This window comes from Poromitra crassiceps (assembly GCF_964638095.1).
Source record: "Poromitra crassiceps genome assembly, chromosome: 1".
NCBI lineage: Eukaryota > Metazoa > Chordata > Actinopteri > Beryciformes > Melamphaidae > Poromitra > Poromitra crassiceps.
In genome coordinates this window covers 124434774-124456299 of record NC_139623.1, presented here as the reverse complement: position 1 = coordinate 124456299, position 21526 = coordinate 124434774, and the positions used below count along the sequence as shown (strand labels likewise).

General features: G+C 43.9%; 1 protein-coding gene across 1 annotated transcript in view; it reads left to right on the top strand.

Moving 5' to 3' along the window:
* The window catches only part of LOC310772994 (ankyrin repeat and SOCS box protein 2-like), a gene marked incomplete at both ends in the record, with an annotated part of 15324 nt that extends 912 nt beyond the window's left edge, over positions 1-14412 (top strand). Inside the window, 8 exons of the mRNA XM_083632937.1 lie at positions 1553-1719; positions 3851-4006; positions 4352-4416; positions 4561-4783; positions 4878-5049; positions 6850-7417; positions 10909-11062; positions 14264-14412. Of these exons, the coding sequence (XP_083489063.1) occupies positions 1553-1719; positions 3851-4006; positions 4352-4416; positions 4561-4783; positions 4878-5049; positions 6850-7417; positions 10909-11062; positions 14264-14412 (1654 nt within the window). The remainder of the gene's footprint in view (positions 1-1552; positions 1720-3850; positions 4007-4351; positions 4417-4560; positions 4784-4877; positions 5050-6849; positions 7418-10908; positions 11063-14263) is intronic.
* Positions 14413-21526: the final 7114 nt, after the last annotated feature.

Sequence of the window (21526 nt, the reverse complement as noted above, 5' to 3'; positions counted from 1 at the left end):
TCCCCTTAAAAGCCACAGCATCACCGCCATCACGTCTGTGACAGGCAGCAGCTTCTTTCTTGCTCAGTGCAAGCAGAGTGACAGAGTTCAAGTTCAAGTTCAAGTTCAAGTTCAAGTTTATAAGTGTCCCAAAGGGCAAATTGAGTTGCAGCAGATAGGCATACAAATAACAACACAGACAAGAACAACACAAGTGGCATGTTAACAAGTTACATGCATGTAGTTAAGAATAAATAAAAATCTAAGTAAAAACATCAAGGACCTTGATTGTGACACCCAATGACCGATAATGTGCAAGGTAGCATTAAAGTGCACAGCGATCAATAAAGTGCAGACACGCAGCGACCGGTAAATGAGGTAGCAAAAAGTAAAGTGCACAAATGGCCAGTAAAGTGCACAAAGTAATGGAAAGATAAATCAGTAATAAAAAACAATAAAAACAATAAAACAATAGAAACCATAAAATCAATAGAAACAATAAAACAATACAAACAGCGTGAGAGAGAGAGAGAAAAGAGAGAGGGAGAGAGTCAGAGAGAGAGGGGGGAGAGAACGAGAGAGGGAAGAGAGAATTGGAGGATGAACCAGTTCGGATTCATAATGAAAATTGATGCTTCTGTAATTAGTAGCCTATTAATTAGTCGTTTCGCTCATATAGGCTATAACATACACATTTAAAAATATTTGTTTTTTTAATAGGGTAGGGATGTGTGAGATTTGATTTCAATAGCCTACCAGAATTGTCCACTCGGGTTAAGCTATTGTTGCCTGGTGCAATTGCAGGTAGAGAGGTTACTGTATAGCCTACTGGCCGGTGTTGTGTCAAAAAGTGATTTGCAATTCTCATTGTTAAATCAAGGTGTTTTTTTCTGCAGTGTAGGTTAGTTGAAAATCAATGTGGCATGATTCTGAGGAGGGAAGTGTGTCCAATACTGTCTGCACTCAGGCATACACCTGGCGTAGAGTTTTTTTTGCGCAAAAACCAGCTATTTGGTGGCGTTAAAATTGAGAGCACCCAAGGTCTTTTTTTCTAACACATTGCGCTGGAACGCCTATTTTGGAACGGCCAATGCCCAAACCTCTGTTTGCGCTCGGAACATACCGACGGTATCTTCGCCAGAGCGCAAAATGACACTTGCGGGAGACAGATGATAGGCTAGAGGCCCACGGACATGCCTGGGCCACGCCTACACCTGTGTCTGCGCTTAGATCCCAGCGCAAAACTGGACGGTGGAGGCAGACGATAGCTTAAGACGCAGGGAAGATAGCAATAAGAGGCGCGCAAACGGCAGCGCAAACGATAGCGCCATACGAAGATAGGGCCCTAAAAGGGAAAAAAGGAAGATTTTGAGTCCTACAAACTAGCAATGACAACGCTTGCTCTTGCCCATGCACCAGGCATAAGATAGGGCCCCTAGATGTTACTAGATGTTTGTTAGATATTTGCTAGATTTGAGATGTTTACTAGATGTTTGCTATTTGCTAGATGATGTTAGATGTTTTCTCTATGTTTTCTGTCTGAGTCCTTCATAGCCTGTTTTCTTTCTGTTAGCCTCAGTCCGCTGCAGACTCTGATCTTCAACGCAGATGAAGAAGCTTTAATGGATTTAGTCAGAAGGAAGTGCAGCAGCCTGACTGATCCAAGAGATGCAGGTTGGATCTCTCTTCATGAAGCTGCTTACTACGGCCAACTGCAGTGTCTGAAGATCTTGATCAGAGGTGAGACCTATTACAATCTGTATCAGTTACAGACTCAGGCTGTTACAGTTACAGGCTGGGTGTACCTAATGGCACACAAGTTGAAGTCGTATTCAAGCTTTTCTTCGCTGGCAGAAGGAATTTGGTTCTGAAAAGTGAGTTTTGATGTTGCCGTGCAGAAACTAGGATATTGCTTTAAACTGCCCTAACAGAAAGGAAGCAGCTACAGCAGGGATGGGCAACTTTGATGATAGAGAGATAGAGATAATAGAGAGCCACACACAAAAAATCTTCGCTACCAGAGGGGCAGATTGTGACCGTGCACTTCCAGTAGGATACTGTAACCCCATCACTCAATTAGCCAATTATAGCTACTTAATAATCTATAAAAGTGTGTCTCTCTCTCTCTCTTCTCTGTTTAACTTTGTGTCCCAGTGATGTCATAGGCATAGAGAGCCGCAGGAATGAATCCGGAAAATATCGATGCTAACACTCCCGGTTCTTCACTGTTTTCGCCTATGGGATTTTTGAATGGGTTTTTGGCGCGATGCTTCAAATAAGGTCTGTGGTTAACGCAAGCTTATTCAAACGCGAACCGGTGTTCAGCAGGATAATCTTCACACATGAGTTTTTAAGCTTTTTACATGCCGTTAAAAGGGCGGCTAGCTAGCAAACGGCTAAATGAGACTACACTCTTGAGTCGACGGGGATATTATACGTCAATAACGTCATCACTTCAAAGGACAAACACAGAAATTTTCTTTCCCTGACCTGGTTCAGCCCGGGGTAATGAGTGTACAGCAGCGCACACATCAACAACACTCCAGGTTGAGTGGTGGCTCACATTTACGCTTCAAAACTCATGAAAGTGGTCCTCATGTGTGAAGATTATCCCACTGAACACTGGTTCACGTTTGATTAAGCTTGCGTTGCCCAGAGACCTTATTTGAAGCATCGTACCAAAAACCCATTCAAAAAATAGGCAGAAACAGTGAAGAACCATGAAGTACGGGACTTCCGCGTTGCGACTACAAAAATACGTCATCCCTGCGGCTCTCTATTGTGACATCACTGATTATGTCATCAGTGATGCAAAGTTGTGACATCATCAGTGATGTCATAACAGCAGGTAAGCCCACACAGCTGTCGAGCTGCAGGGCGGGCGAGGCCGTGCAGTGGCCGAGCCTAGGAATTAGCCGAGCCTAGGAATCATCATCATCAGTATATAAATGGGAGCTGGGGCTCTGTCCCACTGTGACATCATCCGTGATGTCATAAATCACACTGTGACATCATCAGTGATGTCATTAATCCCAGTGATGTCATAAATCCCACTGTGACATCATCAGTGATGTCATAAATCCCACTGATGACATCATCAGTGATGGTCATGACATGGTTGGTACCAACATAGATATATATAAAGGCTAGATAGCTTACCCGCGCTGCCGGCCAATGGAGAGCGACGTCGTCGCATGGCGGCCATCTTGCTACAGGGAGCTACTAGGAGTTATGAGCATCTGTTGTTGGGTTAGTATGGCAACATCATATGATCATAACTCCTAGGGAAATGGATGAAACTGCATGAAACTTTGTGCCTGAATCCCTCTCATGGCATAGATGCTTCGGTTTAATTTTGGTGTAATTTGGAGCTCATCAAAAAAATAGTGTTTTTAGTGTTTTTTTTTTTTTTTTGGTCTATCTCGGGAACGGAATATGCTTGTAATAAACCAAACCGTTTGTAAATCCGTCAAGATTTCAGCGAGTTATGAGTATTTTTGTCTGTGCAGGTCACCAGCTACCATAGAACGTACCAGAAAGGCACTGTAGCAAGATGACGGCCGTTCAACGACGCTGCTGACTCCGCCTTAAGCCATCTAGCCTTTATATATATCTATGGGTACCAATGTATGCCAATGTATGCCATTCATCACGTATCACAATGAAATCAGGAGAAACGGGAGATTACCAATCGGGGGAACAGCGCAAAGGTTTAAAAATAGGGTTACTCCCATGAAAATCAGTAGTGGTTCCTGTAGTGCTTCCCCCCCCCCCCCCCCCCCCCCCCCCGAGTGAGGACGGGGGCGCATGTGGCCCACAGGGCCGCCAGTTGCCCATCCCTGAGCACCAGCTTTGTGTGGTTCCTCCTCAGCTTTTCCTGACATGGTGAACAGATGCACTGCAACAGGTCAGACCCCGCTTCTCTTGGCTGCGGCTAAAGGACATCCGTCTTGTGTGGAATGTCTTCTGGAGCAAGGAGCCAACCCCAACACCCCCAACAAGGACAGAGACACGGCTCTCTTCCATGGTAGCTAACAAAGGCGGCGTGTTATCTTATATTATTAATGTGCATGTTTGTTTAAACCTAAAAATGTCAGGATAGGGTTATCCTATTTGCACGAATCTTCAGTTATTTACCATCCTTGAGTAAGTCAACTAACAGTCACTCAGATAAATGAATAAAGCCCATGATTGGTGTGACATGGGCTAAACATAAACAACATGTTTATGAACATGTCGAATCTGACCAAACATCTCCAAACAATGACAGGCACACCAAACAAACATCTGTGTGTGTCCGTGTTTGTTGTATAATGTTTGATTGGTGTGCCATGGGCTTAAGAGATGAAGTTGGACTGTTCCTGTGTTTCAGCATGTGAGGAGATGAATGAGCAGAGCGTGGAGCTGCTGCTGAAGTCTGTTCCTGTGTTTCAGCATGTGAGGAGATGAATGAGCAGAGCGTGGAGCTGCTGCTGAAGTCTGTTCCTGTGTTTCAGCATGTGAGGACATGAATGAGCAGAGCGTGGAGCTGCTGCTGAAGTCTGTTCCTGTGTTTCAGCGTGTGAGGTCATGAATGAGCAGAGCGTGGAGCTGCTGCTGAAGTCTGGAGCTTCAGTCAATCAGATCTGCAGTCAGGGAGCCACGGCGCTTCATGAAGCTGCCAGACACACACAGGTCAACATTTGCAAGATGCTCTTCGAGGCCGGAGCTCAGATTGGTGCCAAAACGATTCACGGGATTCAGCCTCTCTTCAGAGCAGCACAGAGTGGGAATGTTGATGTTTTGAACTACCTCATCAGAAAAGGTTAGTTCTGCTCTCTCACAGGCAGAAGAAGTGAAGTATCATATAAATACATTTGGAGTGTCCTAACATTTTCTATGTTCATTTTGTTTCTCAGGTGCTGATATAAATGGTCCGGCAGCAGACGGAGCCACTCCGCTGTATGAAGCCTGTAAGAATGGCCATGTTACCACTGTGGAGATGCTCTTGGCTCACAGAGCCGATGCAAACCAACTGACCAAGTCTGGCCTGTTACCTCTTCATGTTGCTGTTCAGGAAGATCACACATGGTGTGAACTTTTGGAATGTTTTTGATGTCTTTATTTTAACTGCATTGCCTGTGCCTGTTAACTGCGTCAGCCTGTTCTCTCCCAGCTCGTTAAATACCCTGCTGATGTTTGATCATCAGGACCTCTTTTTCATTCTTTTTCGACACCACTGGAAGCCACCTTTTTTTGTCATTCCTCGATGCCACGAGACAACTATAATCAACAACTAAAACAACTTGGTTAAGGTGAGACAAATACTTTGGTCATGGTTAAATAAGAACGTTACTTGAAAATGTAAATGTGGCTTACGGTTGAAATGTATTTTGAAGACGCTGAGAATCGAACCCCGGTTGTCAGTTTCAAATGTATATACTCCCACTTTGAAAAGTCTGGGATTCAAACCCTGGTCTCTGGCGTCAAAGGCAGAGGTGTATATTACCTCTGCCACTGTTTTATTGATGAAAAATGTGGTATCGAAAAATGAGGAAAAGGGTTAAAAAGTGATGCAAAGGGGTCATGACCAAACGTCAGGATTTTATGAGTTGGGAGTGAGACGGTGTGTGTGTGTAGACCTTCCTCACTCGGCTTTCCATAGGAGCCAGTTCCTGTCCGTTGGCTGTTGTTTTACAGCATTGTGTCCATGCTGCTGCCTGTTGTTTTACAGCCTTGTGCCCATGCTGCTGTCTGTTGTTTTACAGCCTTGTGCTCATGCTGCTGCCTGTTGTTTTACAGCCTTGTGTCCATGCTGCTGCCTGTTGTTTTACAGCCTTGTGTCCATGCTGCTGCCTGTTGTTTTACAGCCTTGTGTCCATGCTGCTGCCTGTTGTTTTACAGCGTTGTGTCCATGCTGCTGTCTGTTGTTTTACAGCGTTGTGTCCATGCTGCTGCCTGTTTTACAGCCTTGTGCCCATGCTGCTGCCTGTTGTTTTACAGCGTTGTGTCCATGCTGCTGCCTGTTTTACAGCCTTGTGCCCATGCTGCTGCCTGTTGTTTTACAGCCTTGTGCCCATGCTGCTGCCTGTTGTTTTACAGCCTTGTGCCCATGCTGCTGCCTGTTGTTTTACAGCCTTGTGCCCATGCTGCTGTCTGTTTTACAGCCTTGTGCCCATGCTGCTGTCTGTTTTACAGCCTTGTGCCCATGCTGCTGCCTGTTGTTTTACAGCCTTGTGCCCATGCTGCTGCCTGTTGTTTTACAGCCTTGTGTCCATGCTGCTGTCTGTTTTACAGCCTTGTGCCCATGCTGCTGCCTGTTGTTTTACAGCCTTGTGCCCATGCTGCTGTCTGTTTTACAGCCTTGTGCCCATGCTGCTGTCTGTTTTACAGCCTTGTGCCCATGCTGCTGCCTGTTGTTTTACAGCCTTGTGCCCATGCTGCTGCCTGTTGTTTTACAGCCTTGTGTCCATGCTGCTGCCTGTTGTTTTACAGCCTTGTGCCCATGCTGCTGCCTGTTGTTTTACAGCCTTGTGCCCATGCTGCTGTCTGTTTTACAGCCTTGTGCCCATGCTGCTGCCTGTTGTTTTACAGCCTTGTGTCCATGCTGCTGCCTGTTGTTTTACAGCCTTGTGCCCATGCTGCTGCCTGTTGTTTTACAGCCTTGTGCCCATGCTGCTGTCTGTTTTACAGCCTTGTGTCCATGCTGCTGCCTGTTGTTTTACAGCCTTGTGTCCATGCTGCTGCCTGTTGTTTTACAGCCTTGTGCCCATGCTGCTGCCTGTTGTTTTACAGCCTTGTGCCCATGCTGCTGTCTGTTTTACAGCCTTGTGCCCATGCTGCTGCCTGTTGTTTTACAGCCTTGTGCCCATGCTGCTGTCTGTTTTACAGTCTTGTGTCCATGCTGCTGCCTGTCACCAGACAGTCCAGAGGGCAGAGCGGCATCAGTCCGCTGCACATTGCTGCCGAGTGGAACCGGGATGAAAGCCTGGAGCTGCTGATCGCGGCGGGCTACGACGTCAACGCCAAGCTGTCAGACGAACGCTCCGTGCTGTACGAAGATCGCCGCCGCACGGCGCTCTACTTCTCCGTCCATAACAAAAACTATGAGGCTGCTGAGATGTTGCTGGAGGCGGGTGCTAACCCCAACCTGGACTTCTTTAACCCGCTGCTCGTCGCAGTGCGACTGGGCTGCATGGAGATGGTGGAGTTACTCGTGAGCCACGGAGCAAACGTGAACGCCCGGCTCTCCACGCACCCCTCGTCGTTCCCCTCTGCCGTGCTGCTCTGCATGGAGAGACTCCCCATGCTGAAAGTGCTGCTGGATAACGGCTGCGACGCCCTCGCCTGTTTTGACTGCGAGTACGGCAGCAAGCCACACCCACCCGTCAGGCCGCCACGCAGCCGCAGCGACGAACTCCGTTACAACATCGCCGCACCGCCGCAGCAGTGCGTTCAGGTCAGTGAAGAAACACAGGAGCAGCACAGAGTCACTGCAGGGATCACATTAGTCTCGGCTCCCAGACGTTTGGTGAGCTGCGCCACCAAACGTCTGGGAATTTCACTGTCAGAAACTGTCTCCCCGAGCCCGGCGAGAACCGCCGGCAGCAGACACGCCTACATTTATTATTAGAATTTTATTTGGTCGCGGCAATGCCATTTATCATAGTCCTAACACAGAGCATGAAGCTGATATGCTCCAAACAAAATTTATAGCTGTGGTTTATTTTACAATAATTTTTCCTACCCGGAAGTGGTCTGCTTGCTACTGTGAAGTCATCAGCAGGCTCTGTAACGTTAGCCTCGGGAGTCGGGTTTATCGCTGGGGGAAAGACCTCTAGCCGCCGGGCCGGATGAAACACGTCCTATTAACAGGTTATGTTTGTTTCTAAGTGATTAATATTGTAACAAAGTGGGTATTGTCCAAGGAACGGAGAGTTGTAGTTGGTACAGGTTCTTTATTCACAGGCTTCTTTAGCTCCTAGCAGCTAGCTTCACACAGCTAGCTCTAGACACAACAACCGGTCTGCTCGCCCACATGGCACTGACTCCCTTCCGCCCCGGCCGCTGGTCACATATATCCCCTTCCCCCTAGGAACACACCCACACACATTAGTTCCTAGCTACAATCCAGACACTTAGGTTGCACATCACATTACAGGTAATACTTGGATTACCTGAAACGCTACAATATGTTTCTCCGCAAATGCGACGATGTTTTGCGAGACACCGGTTCTGCATGAGAACTGCCCCCAGAAAGCAGGCCCGCCCACAACACTCATGATTGGTTCTGCGATGCAAGGCTTCCAACAGCGCCACCTAACGTTATGCAAAGATTTAAATAGTAATATTCTCAGTCTTACAGGAGTGAAACGGATTAAGACTGAGGGCTGAGTCTAGGATCACATAGACATTCAGAGAATTTGATTGGTTAGGTCTATCCTATTGATCAGATCGATTGAACATTGAGTTGCAATGGTGACAGTCAAAACACCCCCCTTGGCGTCACTTTCTAACGCACTGGCAGGGTTGGGAGGGTTACTTTCAAAATGTAATTCAATACAATTACTAATTACCTGTTATACATTTTAATCAGTAATGTAATCCAAGTATCACAATATAAAAGCAATGTCCGGTAACTGATTCAAGATTCAAGATTCAAGATTTTTATTGTCACTCCATGGTACAAGTATCACGTGTGAAATTCTTGTGCTGTGGACTCCGTTAACTTCCCGATCGCTGACAATTGTGGTCTACGTTGTGTGCAAGAGAGTATATAATGTGCCCGGCTCTCTGGTTAGTGTAAGAAAATGTATAGCTCAGCATGTAGAGCGCATGGGCTTGAACCTTGGAGAACGGGGTGCGCTGCAAAAATTTTATTTAAGATCCTACATATAGGTACATATATGTACATATAGGTTTCCCATATATGGTGCATACATAAAATTGGCCGATTTCCTATATTATATGTACATATAGGTACATATATGTACCTATACATATAGGTACATATATGTACATATAATATAGGAAATCGGCCAATTTTATGTATGCACCATATATGGGGAAACTATATGTGGCCCTATATTAAAACATATAGGGTACATATAGATTCTTTCCATGTGGGTTTACAACATAGTACAAATATAGCAGGGCATATGAGTGCAAAAAAACAACAAGAGACACAACAAGCAACAAGGCAGTATAGTGATAAGACAAGTCAGAGACAGTGGCATATTCACTGCACTGATTAGTGATTACATTCAGTTACTTTGGGATTTTGAACAAATTTCCTGTATTTGACTATAGGTACTGGAGTCCGGGGGCATGCATACATACATACATACATACATACATATACACACACACACGTATAAGTGTGTGTGTATATATAGCCTATAATAAACACACAGTTAGATCGTAAACCCACTCCATGCTCTCAACTGCTTCAGTTAGCAACACCGCCTCATGCTGGAGTTGTTCTAACCCTGCAAGCGCTCTTTCTTAAGGTGCGTTCACACCGACCTATTAAAGTTTTTCGCTGGCATCGAGTTTACATACAAAGTCAATGCAAATGAGCAATTGAGCGTATATTCGCCTGGGAGAAAAATCGCTGGGCGTCCGAGCGACAGAGACAGAGCGATAGCGCGAAAATTCGCTCGTCGGCTTTAATCGACTTCAATTTTGACAAACAGAGCTACCCCCTTGTATGTATCACATTTATGTGTCATGAATGGTTTACACTTTAGATTAGGGGATGCAGAAAGCCTTGTAAATTAATTGTAAATTATTTACACATAATTTACAACAGGTGAGGAACACTTCATTTACTAAAGGTTTATAGATGACTTACAACACATTTGTATATGTTAACATAAGATTTATTAATCATCTACAAATGTATATTCATGTTTTGTAAATGGTTATAGTTCCTCATTAACTAAAGGCTTATAAATGACTTACGACTGAACATTATTATAAAGTGTTACCTAGGGGTGTCACGATACACTCAGTTCACGATACGATACGTATCACGATACTGAGTTCACGATAACGATACGATACGATACGATTTTAACAATATTTTTTTAAACTTGAATAATGACAATATATGACTGGAAAAGTAGTATTTTATTTGAAATGCACAAATACAAAACATGCTGTTGTGGGAAATTGTTATTACAATAACAACTAGAAAAAACATGAGATTGGAGATAAGGCTTATCTTGAAATAGAATGAGTTACACCGTCACTTAGATTTACTTTGAACTAAAAGGTTTCTCAGCAGTATAAATTCTCATTATGCATCTTCAGTTTTTCTTCAAACTCAAACAACAAGACTTTTCTTAGTCTATTTTTTATGCATCTTCAGTTTTTCCTGTCAAGTAAACAGTTTTGCCAGAAACTCAATTGAATGGTTTCTCTCCTGTATAACTTCTCATGTGTCTCTTCAGAGACTTGTTCAACTGAACTACTTTCCACACATTGAACTTCAACGAACAAAGATGTTTCTTTGTCTATTTTTGAAGAAAAAAAAAAAAAAAAAAAAAAAAAAATCACGATATGAGATTTCATCTCAACGATACATATCGTGACGTTTTACTATCGCGAAATTTCGTGGGACGATATATTGTGACACCCCTAGTGTTACCTGTTCTTATTTAACCATGTCCCATTTATCTCCTTAACCAAGTTGTTTAAGTTGCCTAACCATAACACAAGTGGTTGGCAACAGTCTCCTGGCATCGAAAAATGATGAACAAGGGGTACCCTGTGCGTTAAAAAAAGTGACACCAAGTGATCTTGACCTTGACCAAACGTCAGTATTTGATGAGTTGGGAGTGAAAATGTGTTGGTCAGAAAGCATTGTTTGAAATACATGTGAATCCAGATCCACCTCACACAGACAAACAGCTCTTTGGACATCAGTGTATTTTCTATCTGCTTTAGTTCTGCGATGCCGTGTCCAACCCCTACGCCAGTCGCTGGGCGGGTCCCATCCTGTCCTTGCTGCTGGATCATGTTGGCCATGTCCGTCTCTGCTCCCGCCTGCTGGAGCATCTGGACAGCTACAGCGACTGGGCTCCCATCAAACTCAAGGCCAGTAAGTACTGATGCTGTCGTTGGTGTTGAAGCAACTGAATATCTTTAGGGGTTAGGGTGCGCGCGGGGCACAACGCCTATCGTTTTTGTACTACTACAATATATTATTGTTGGTATGTCTTCAGTTAGGCCCACAAGAAATATGACCACTATAATTAATGGTTGAAAATAAAAAAGTTTAAAGTGCTGTATCCACCCCACCCAACTTGGCACACATGTTCAGCTGACCATACCCAACAACTGATTGCTCAGTGGCAGGAACCTAGTGTAGTGTGACATCAGTAGATCATCAGTAGATGATGCGTTGTTATGGATCCCACTAGAGTTCTTGTCAAGACCCACGCCTCTGAATGCCTTACTCTGCCTCTAATTGGCTTACCCTAATATTCTTACCCTACCCTTAACCAATCTCACTCCTCATGACTAAACCGAACAAACCGAACAAACACAATATAATAAATAAATAAAAACATGTATGTAATCAAAAGAACACAAAGTAGGCAAGAGCAGATTTTAGCAAGATAAACAGACAACAAATCTAGCCAGTCATTGAGATAGTAAGAGTTGCAAATCCATTCATTCCAATGGACCAGTTTTTTTTTACCTCACAATAGTCCCTGGGGGTACGGCTCTGGATTAAGTAGCGATGTGATGTACTTTGAAAGGGTAAAACATTTAAATAATCAAATTTAGGGATGTCCGATATTATCGGCCTACCGATATTATCGGACGATATTAGCATAAAAAAATCGATATCGGAAAATATCGGTATCGGTTTTCATGCCGATATTTTTTTTTTTTTTTTTTTTTTTTTTTAAATACAGGGGGAGTCTCACTGAGAGCAATGCTCTCTTTTTCAGGAGTGCCCTGTTCACATTCACACACACATTCATACCTGGAAGCTGACCAGACCACAGTCTGATCTGTTGGCCACTGAGCAGCTCCACTGGAGCGGTTGGGGTTAAGGGCCTTGCTCAAGGGCACCTCAGTGGTGGTAATGAGGGAGGGGCAAGCGCTGCCTTTTCACTTTCCCCACCCAGATTTATCCTGCCGGTCCCGGGGATTGAACCGACGACCTTCTGGTCACAAGCTCGCTTCTCTAACACTTACAACTTTAACACAACATGCATATTATATATTAAACTCTTCAGCTACATTAACACATTGAGTGCCAGCCATTTTTTCAATCCTGTAGGTAAGTTGTGCCAGGTTTTTTTTTGAGGATTCTGGCTCATTTTACAACAGCCGAGGATTCTTTTCTGTTAAGACTTCGTGAACACCAATCATCTAAAAATAACTAATAGAATGTGTGCTTTCTCTGTCTAAAAGAGTTAGTTTGCAGAGTTAGTAGTTATGTAGATATTAGCCGTTGAGTACAGCATGGTTTTAGCGTATGAGACAGCAAGCTGAGATAATCGCAGTTTTGTGAAATTCAGCAGAACAGTCACCTGCCTGTGATTGTGGGTGCCTTTGGGCGAGTCTGTATACTGTATTGTGTGTGTGTGTGTGTGTGTGTGTGTGTGTGTGTGTGTGTGTGTGTGTGTGTGTGTGTGTGTGTGTGTGTGTGTGTGTGTGTGTGTTCGCGCGTTGCTCCGCGGCTCTGGGGGGAGGGGATCTCTGTCCGTTCTGTGTGTGTGTCTCCGGGCTCCTCCCTCCGTCTGTGCTTCGGGGGAAGGATTCTCCGCGGCCGTCTGGACTGTAAAACTTTCTTGAGGTTTGAGTAAGCTTTTGCGATTCTGGTCTTATTTATGCGCGGGGGTGCTCGAGTGTGTGTGTGTGCGCGCGCGCGCGCGTGTGTGTGTGTGTGTGTGTGTGTGTGTGTGTGTGTGTGTGTGTGTGTGGGATCGAGGGAGTTTTCGCCGAGCTGCTTCCTTGAAAATTACACTGTGGCTTTCTCCAGCGCGCTGGCTGGCTGCTCTGGCTGTGGCTGGCTGTGGCTTCTCTGTCTTGGGAGAGAACTGTCGCCACTTAGTGGTCGGTAAAATAGATTATACACATTCTCTTCCTCCGATAGTGATATAGAAGACGTAAAAGTGGTTGATTGATGTCCCACCGTCAAAAAAAAAAAATGTTTATGTAAGACGAGATAGCTCGTCTATGGCACTTAACCGTTGGATTATGTAAGACGAGATATCTCGGCTATGGCACTCAACGTGTTAAGCTACATTATGTAACTTGTTACGTGAAATTTTGGTGGAAAAAAAGCCCGCTTATATCGGTATCGGTTGATATCGGTTGATATCGGTATCGGAAATTAAGAGTTGGACATTATCGGATATCGGATATCGGTAAAAAAGCCAATATCGAACATCCCTAATCAAATTGTATATTATCAGCATTTTTATGCATTCAAATGGCCCACCACATACTTCCTGGAACTATCCTTGGAACTAGCTGGAGCTCATAGCTACGTGCATGGGCGGAGTTAATGGGGGGGCCAGGGGGGCCTCTGCAGCCGCCTTGCTGCTGCAGCCGCCCCCTCCCTCTGGAATGCCCTCCCCAGTCACATCTGACAGGCCAAAACTCATTGTCTTTCATACTCACTATGTCATCTTTCCAAAAAAGCCTACAAAACCCACCTTTTCACTGTAGCTTTTGACCTATAAGCCCTCTCTCTCTCTCTCTCTCTCTCTCATCTATTTTAATATTTTCTCTCTTTATTAAAGTTGTTTTATCCTGTATTTGTAAAGTGTCTTTGAGCACGGTCAAAAGCAACAGTGAACAGTGAACAGCTATATAATATACATTACATTACTAAACATACAATAATTAATATTAATGTTCTGTAATTCTATTCATATTCTAATATTTCTTATATTTCCATTCTTATACTTATTAAAGAATAATTAGAGAGAGACCATGATGATGCCAGCCTTAAAATGAGATATTCCTCTGGCTTCAACCGGGCAAAATTTCAAATGTAAAATGGCAAATCGTCTGATTCCTGTGGAAGTGGCCCCCACAAAGCTAAAAGTCAAACTCCTCCTATGGCTACGTGAGTCATGTGATGATCAAGCATTTTGGACTTCAATAGCTCTGAATCTAGCTATTCTACAGCCTAACATACCCGCCACTCCAACCTTGACCTTCAGTGTACACAAGGAAAAACTCCCAAGAGCTTTGGTGGGACCCCTAATAACACATAGATGATCAGTAGATCATGGTGTCTCCCCCTCTTCACTGACTCTGTCTGCTCCCCCAGTTCCTCCTCATCCTCTGATGCAGCTGTGCCGGCTTCAGATCAGGCAGGTGGCCGGGGTCCAGCGGCTCCAGCTCCTCCACACTCTGCCGCTGCCCGGGAGACTGATCCGTTTCCTCAGACACGACCTTCATGACTCTCTCTCAGTCTGATCCGCTTCCTCAGAGACAACCTTCAAGACTCTCTCTGAGACTGATCCACTTCCTCAGAGACGACCTTCATGACTCTCTCTCAGACTGATCCACTTCCTCAAACACAACCTTCAAGACTCTCTCTGAGACTGATCCACTTCCTCAAACACAACCTTCAAGACTCTCTCTGAGACTGATCCGCCTCCTCAGACAGACACAACCTTCATGACTCTCTCTGAGACTGATCAGCTTCCTCAGAGACAACCTTCATGACTCTCTCTGAGACTGATCCACTTCCTCAGACACAACCTTCAAGACTCTCTCTCTGAGACTAATCCACTTCCTCAGACACGACCTTCACGACTCTCAGACTGATCAGCTTCCTCAGACACAACCTTCACGACTCTCTCTCTCAGACCTCTAGAGGAAACATGGAGGTTCTTCCACTATTTCCAAAACCTACTTAAACACCTTGCAGTCGGGTTTCAGCACCAGAGGAACCTGGCTGTACTCAAACTGGTCAAACTGTTCATGCTAGTCAAACTGGTCTACTAGAAGACGTCTAGTTCTACTTAGCTGTGTTTCTCTAGAATGAAAAGCCTACTGGTTCTCAGCTTGCTGCTGTATTGTGTATAATAAACTTTTGTAATTGATAATTGATTAATTGATTTGGTTGTGTGGACATCCGTCTTTTTTGGATCTATATGCACTAGACTAGAGCATACAGCCTGAAGACAACAAGAAGAGTTTGGAGTTGTGCAAGCTATTTCTTCCTTTTTGTCTGTTTGTTTGTGTGTGTGTGAGCCTTTCTCACAGCAGAACACTTAGCTGCACTACAGGTTCATATAATGTTACAAGTGTAATATATAAAGTAATCTACAGTAGTAATGTCCATATGCAATGTATGTTTGCATGGTGCATCCCAACACTCCTCCCCCTCCATATTAGATCAGCCCCGAGCCTTGAGGCATTTAAATCCCTGCTCAAGATGCACCTTTTCTCCCTGGCCTTCGACCTGTGTTGAGCCTACCTCCTGGCAACCTACTTTGTCACTGTGTTTTTTTATGACTTGTTTGTACTGCACCTTGCTCTGTAGCAGTGTATTCTGTACTTGTCGTTTTCTTCTATATTTTGGTGTTTTATCTGAAGCACTTTGGTCGGCTTTTGTCGTTGTAAATGTGCTCTATAAATAAAGTTGACTTGACTTGACTTGACTTGACTTGACACCAGCAGCTCTTTCTACAGACTCCTCGTGTGGGTCGGCTTCTCAGGAACAATTTTATTCTTGCTTTGCATTTAAATCAGTTTATTTTGTTTAGTTTCTTTTAGTCTCTTTTGGTTTTCTATAATTGACTGTCACGGAGTTGTTTTGTTTATTTTGTATTATGTAGCACTTGTTTTCTGATTTTTTTGTTATGATTTATGATTGAATTGAAAATAAAAAATGTGGTCGCAAAAAAAGGAAGCATTTTATTCCTCGAGAACGAAGAAGACTTCTGTCATTCCAGGGGATCGTAGTTCACAGAAAGTCACCCTTAGTTGTGGTGTGCCCCAAGGTTCAATCTTAGGTCTCATCCTTTTTAGCCTCGACATGCTCCCATAGAGACCATCACCTGCAATCATGGCATCAGTTTCCACTGCTATGCAGATCATAGCCATTTATTTATCTCTGCTCACCCCCATTGATATACTTATTAGTTATTTATTATTTATTAGTTACTTATTGTTATTGGACCGAATGGGTCAAATATGTGTGGGTCAGATACTGTAGTGAAACAAGTCATTTTGTGGGGGTATGTGACACGCAAGCCACAACAGTAGCAACGGGGTAGGCTATGGGGGTGCCTATGACATAAGCACGTGTCAACATTGTTTTGTCAATTGTCAACTTTTTGAGATATACTGTATATTTTCCCCCCGTCTTCATTTTTTGTTCTTTATTTTTTGTTCAAAATGTCTGGAGAAAATGAATGGGGAACTCGCTTCCGGGGCAGGAGACGTCACGTGACTGTTCAGCTCTATAGTAAAAATAGCATAGGACTAATAATAATAATAATAATAATAATAATAATAATAATAATAATAATACTAGCAGTGGATCCCCTCCACTGGCATCAGGATCGGGTTCCTGGAGGGTCTATCCTCTGTCTGCATTCACAGCTCCTGCAGGATGAGAAAAGCACAAAGACCAAGTCAATAACATGGATTCATGGGACATGAATGTGTACAGATGGAGCTCAATGTGTAAAAACTCCCTTTAACGAGAAGAAGAGCCCCTGGCAGTCTGAGGTCGTTTTTTGGCCCCTTTTGGAATTTGTTTAGTGTTCATAAGGTCATTTTCAGACCTGATAGTCCGGTTCCTTGGTTCGGACCAGATGCGAGAATGATACATATTGTTTCATTTTTCAGCTGGTATGGTTCACTTTCACACCAGCCAAATATCAACGGGTCCGATGCGGCTGCAAACCCTCCCTGATTGTCTAGGTCTAGGAGACTCCTGTAGTCTGCCAGGATGGAAAATATAAATTCCCAGAGATTTTTTTGGCAGCTGAAATTATAAGAATGTGTGTGTGTGTGTGTGTGTGTGTGTGTGTGTGTGTGTGTGTATGTGTGTGTGTGTAGGTGTGTGTGTGTGTGTGTGTGTGTGTGTGTGTGTGTGTGTGTGTGTGTGTGTGTGTGTGTGTGTGTGTGTGTGTGTGTGTGTGTGTGTATGTGGTATTTGGCATTGCGTAATGAATGGTGATAGCGAATGTGTGTGTGTGAGTGTGAGAGAGAGAGAGAGCTTGAAAGAGATCAAACCAGTGGGCAACAGAATTAGGGAATGTATGAGGCCAGTCGTGAAATTCCATTAATTCGAAAAGTCCGCAGGGGGGCGCACGTCAGGTCCGGAAGTGACGACACGTACATTGGCTCCAATGTAAAAATGAGCCGACTTCTCTCTCGTTCTGTGTCTTAAATAAACATTTTCCGAATGAGCTTATGGTCTGAATAAACAATTTCAAGTCTTTTTCATGCTCTCCTGGGCTCCGTTTTCTAAATTATGGTCCCATTTCGAGTAAAAGAGCAGATAAAAATTATAACTTTGGGGGCGGGATTTTCTTTGATTGACACCAGCCACAGGAAACCAGATGATCCCAACTAGCCTAGGTAAACCCAGCCCCCACGTGACCTGCTCTCTCAGTTCCCAGTCACTATAGTGACTGAGAACAGGTCTGAGAGCAGGTCACGTGGGGGCAGGGGCGTATCTACGGGTGGGCCTGGGTAGGCACACGCCCACCCACTTCTTGCCCTGGCCCACCCAAAAAAAAAAAAAAAAAAAAAAAAAAAAATTTTTAATTGGTTGTTTTCTAGAGGCAAACTTGCTGCTGCATTGCTAGCCAATGGTTTTGTTACTTTTGTAAAAACGCAGGGCACATCATCTCCAGAGTCTAATGCATGACAACTTCATGACATCTAGGAATTTTGTTCTCTCTGTGGATAAATAAACCAGAGGGCGTCTTGTTCAAACTTGAAGCAGCCTCAGTGTTGTTATTTTTTAAACTCACAGCAGTATATGGATCAGTGGTTCTAATTTCTGTATAAAGTAACAGTATACACACAAGTATAAGCATTCATGTATGCAACATTTGGCACCTATATGTAACCTTTTAAGGTTGAGATAATTGTATTATCATTATATGGTCCAAATATTTCAGTAAAGCACTTGAAACACTTGAAATATTCTTGCTTGGGTGGTATCATTCTACTTGAAATGATGGTCAAATGCATTATTTTTAGTAAAATAACACGGCCGGGCATCTGCACCCCTTCCTATCCAGGCCCACCTATAATTCAATTTCTGCATACGCCCCTGCGTGGGGGATGGGTTTACCCAGGCTAGATCCCAACCAGTTGCCAAGGCAGGCTAGCTAGCTAGCTAGCAACGTAGCCAGAGATTAAAAGTAAAATAACAGAAACAGCGTTACCCTTATGATATTTTAATGATGTTAGTAGACACACGTAACAGTATAGATCCCCGTTATGAGGTATGTTGATCAAAAGAACACCTAAAACGCTATATCGAAATCGGGTTTTAGTGGACGGGCAGCTCTGAAGTTGGGGCTTCAGAGCTGATCTACGGCTAGCTAGCTAGCAACGTAGCAACAGTATAGAGCCCCCAAGGTCTGTTGATCAAAAGAACACCTAAAGGCCTAAACATGGTCGTCCGTCCGCCTCGAATTGGAGCCGTCTCGCCGTCTGGCGGCACCAGCGAGCCCTACATGCTCGGACGCCACTTCGCCCTCCCTCCTCCCACCCTCCCTCCTCCTGTGGAAGCTCCGTGTGAAAATGGCGGAGATTGTGTGGCAGGCAGTCTGAATGAAATTGAATGTAACGTTCCCAATTCTATGTATTAAATTCTAAAAAACGACCCTCAACATTTTGGAAGGCTAAGCCACACAACTAGTTTGTTATAATCTAACTTCATGCTTTGAAAGGCGACTTTACGACGAAGAGCCAAGGCAACGGCCAATCACAACTCTCCTGCAGCTGACGTCACGCACGTATCGTCGCCGTGAAGTCACATTTTCGAGCAGCCCCCGTCAGCCGACGGGGAGGGCGGCGGGAGGCTCTGACGGACGACCATGTTTAGGCCTTAACGCTATATCGTTATGTAATGTGACTTGTGACATGATCACCACATTTCAATAAATATAACGTTTTTGCACATTTGAATGCTGCTGGTCGTTTAACGCTGTATATATTGGACATTTAAAGCTGATACACAATTGTGTTGAGGTAATTCCGCAAAGCTCAGTTAAAAATATAACGTGTAACAATTAAAACAATCAAATGTACATTTTTCACAGCAATACAGTCCAGCCCATGGTGAGCTAATTGTTTGAATTATATCGAAATATATTTGTATGGTGTAGCAGACATTACAATAATATGACAATATAAGCCAGTTACCCTAGCTAGAGAGAGTAATTTCAGCCCACCAGATATCACCATATTTCATTTCAATAAATATTAAGCATTCATTGATTGAAGCAGACTGCTGGTTTCTCCGTCGTCATGTCCTCTGGTCCAATCTTCGGTTCGTAGTTTGTGTTCACTCGACATCAACAATCTTATACATGATAATATACAACAAGGCTATCTTTGTTGACAATGTTTATTGACAAAAGCATTAAAACAAGCAAATATAACAATATTCTCCGGTCACTGGCACTAGCTACAACTTGAACAGAATATTATAACTTTGATCTTCACAAATCATGATCCTCTGTTGTGTAGTTTAGCGTTAATCTCAGGAGAACAGAATATTATTGCTTTGATCTTCACAAATCATGATCCTCTGTTGTGTGTGTCCCATCTGGTACTGGACGGCGGCTACCCCTGGAAGAAACGAATTAGACACTGTTAATCACTGTATAACGTTAACGTTTGCTTACCCAACACTACGTGCGATGGTAAATACTGTAAATGTAGCCTTGTACCAAGACGCTGATTACATTACACTGCATTACATTGCATCAGCTGATGCAATGTAATGCAGTGTAATGTAATCAGCGTCTTGGTACAAGGCTACTGTAAATGCAGAGGTGGATAAACTATCCAGAGGAGTTGAACCCCCTTGTTCCCCCTCATTGATTGATAGTTATCTAACGTTAGCTAGATATATAACGCTATAGCTGGTAGATCATATGAGTATGCTTTGAATCTGCCTCATCTCAAAGAGGTAACCTAGGTAAACAGAACTGTGTTTGTTTTCTGTCTACGTCCGAATCTGTGCAGCATGCAATACTGTTTAACGTTGTATAACGTTAACTTATGCTACTCTAGTCTAACGTAGCTAGCGTTAATGTCATGCTATGCAATTAGCGTTACGTTAGAAAATAAAATTACCTCGATTTTGTGGAAGATGCAAGCGGCAGGCTGGTGACGCCGTGCGAGGTCTGGAGGAAATAATACTCTGGTTTTTCTTCGGGCTATTGTATTCAATGTGAGAGCAATGGAGCAAGGCTAGCAATAGCAACTAACGTTAGCAACATTTGTTAGCCAAGCTAACGGCTAGCAGGGAAAATAACATGAACAAGATGGATGCCGTGGCGGAGGAAACCCTCCCCCGAGTCCCGTCCACGCTCACGCCCTTTCCTGTTTTCCCGGCTCCAGGTTTGAACAGATTTCCCACAATGCAACAGGAAAATCCATTCATCCAATCTAACGAAATCAAACAATATCGGGAAGTGAGCTTAATTTTGCCGTGTCAAAAACATATAGCTAAGGTGGTCCAGATATTATATACAGTCTATGGATCAAACGAGCATCCGAAACTCCTCTGCAGTCCACCATTCAACTTTCTCTGTATCCACAAAGTCCCCACGTCTTGTGGCAATTCACGCGCTTATCACCATAAAGGCCAGGAATTTGGTAAACTCTCGCAACTTCGTCCTATTAGGCCTACTATCATGGAGAAGCATGAACCCCTGTCAAGAATAAAATAATAATAAATAATTAAGATGCTGCAACCACAATCTTATCACAGAAGAAGGATGGCTCTGAGACCATGACTTGTTGGCATTTGCCAGTGAGGTAAGTTGGTCCAGTCCAACCTGCTGACAATTGCAATCATGCAAAAATCCCAAAATTTGATCCACGCAGTTTCACCAGTCACCAAAACAGGATGTGAAGAATGATGATTAACAAATAAAATGCTTGTCCTCTGCTCATTACGCACAGTGCTGCTGGCTACGGGTGCTCTTTAATAAAAAAATGTGTAATGCTTCCTGCAGTTGGGTGGGATCAAAGTTGAATCATGTTCTCTTCTCACCACAAACCAGAATTTGTTTGGAATCTGAGCGAGACCACCTCTTCAACAAGTAGGGCTGGGACGGATCACGGATAATCCGTGACCCGTACGGATCAGCCCCCACGGTTCGGAATGTCGTGGCCCGCGGACCCCCCCCCTTCCGTTTCATTTAACGTTTAACGTTAGTGTATGAGAACGCCTGCAGCGCAGCCAGACACAGACAGGCATCATCATGGTAAGCACAAGTGAGCTTCCTCATCCCTTCGCTGTAAAGTATCTCTGAAGGCTGTGGCTAGTGGCTACTAAAGACAGCAAACTTATTTCAACACCTCTGAAAAAGCA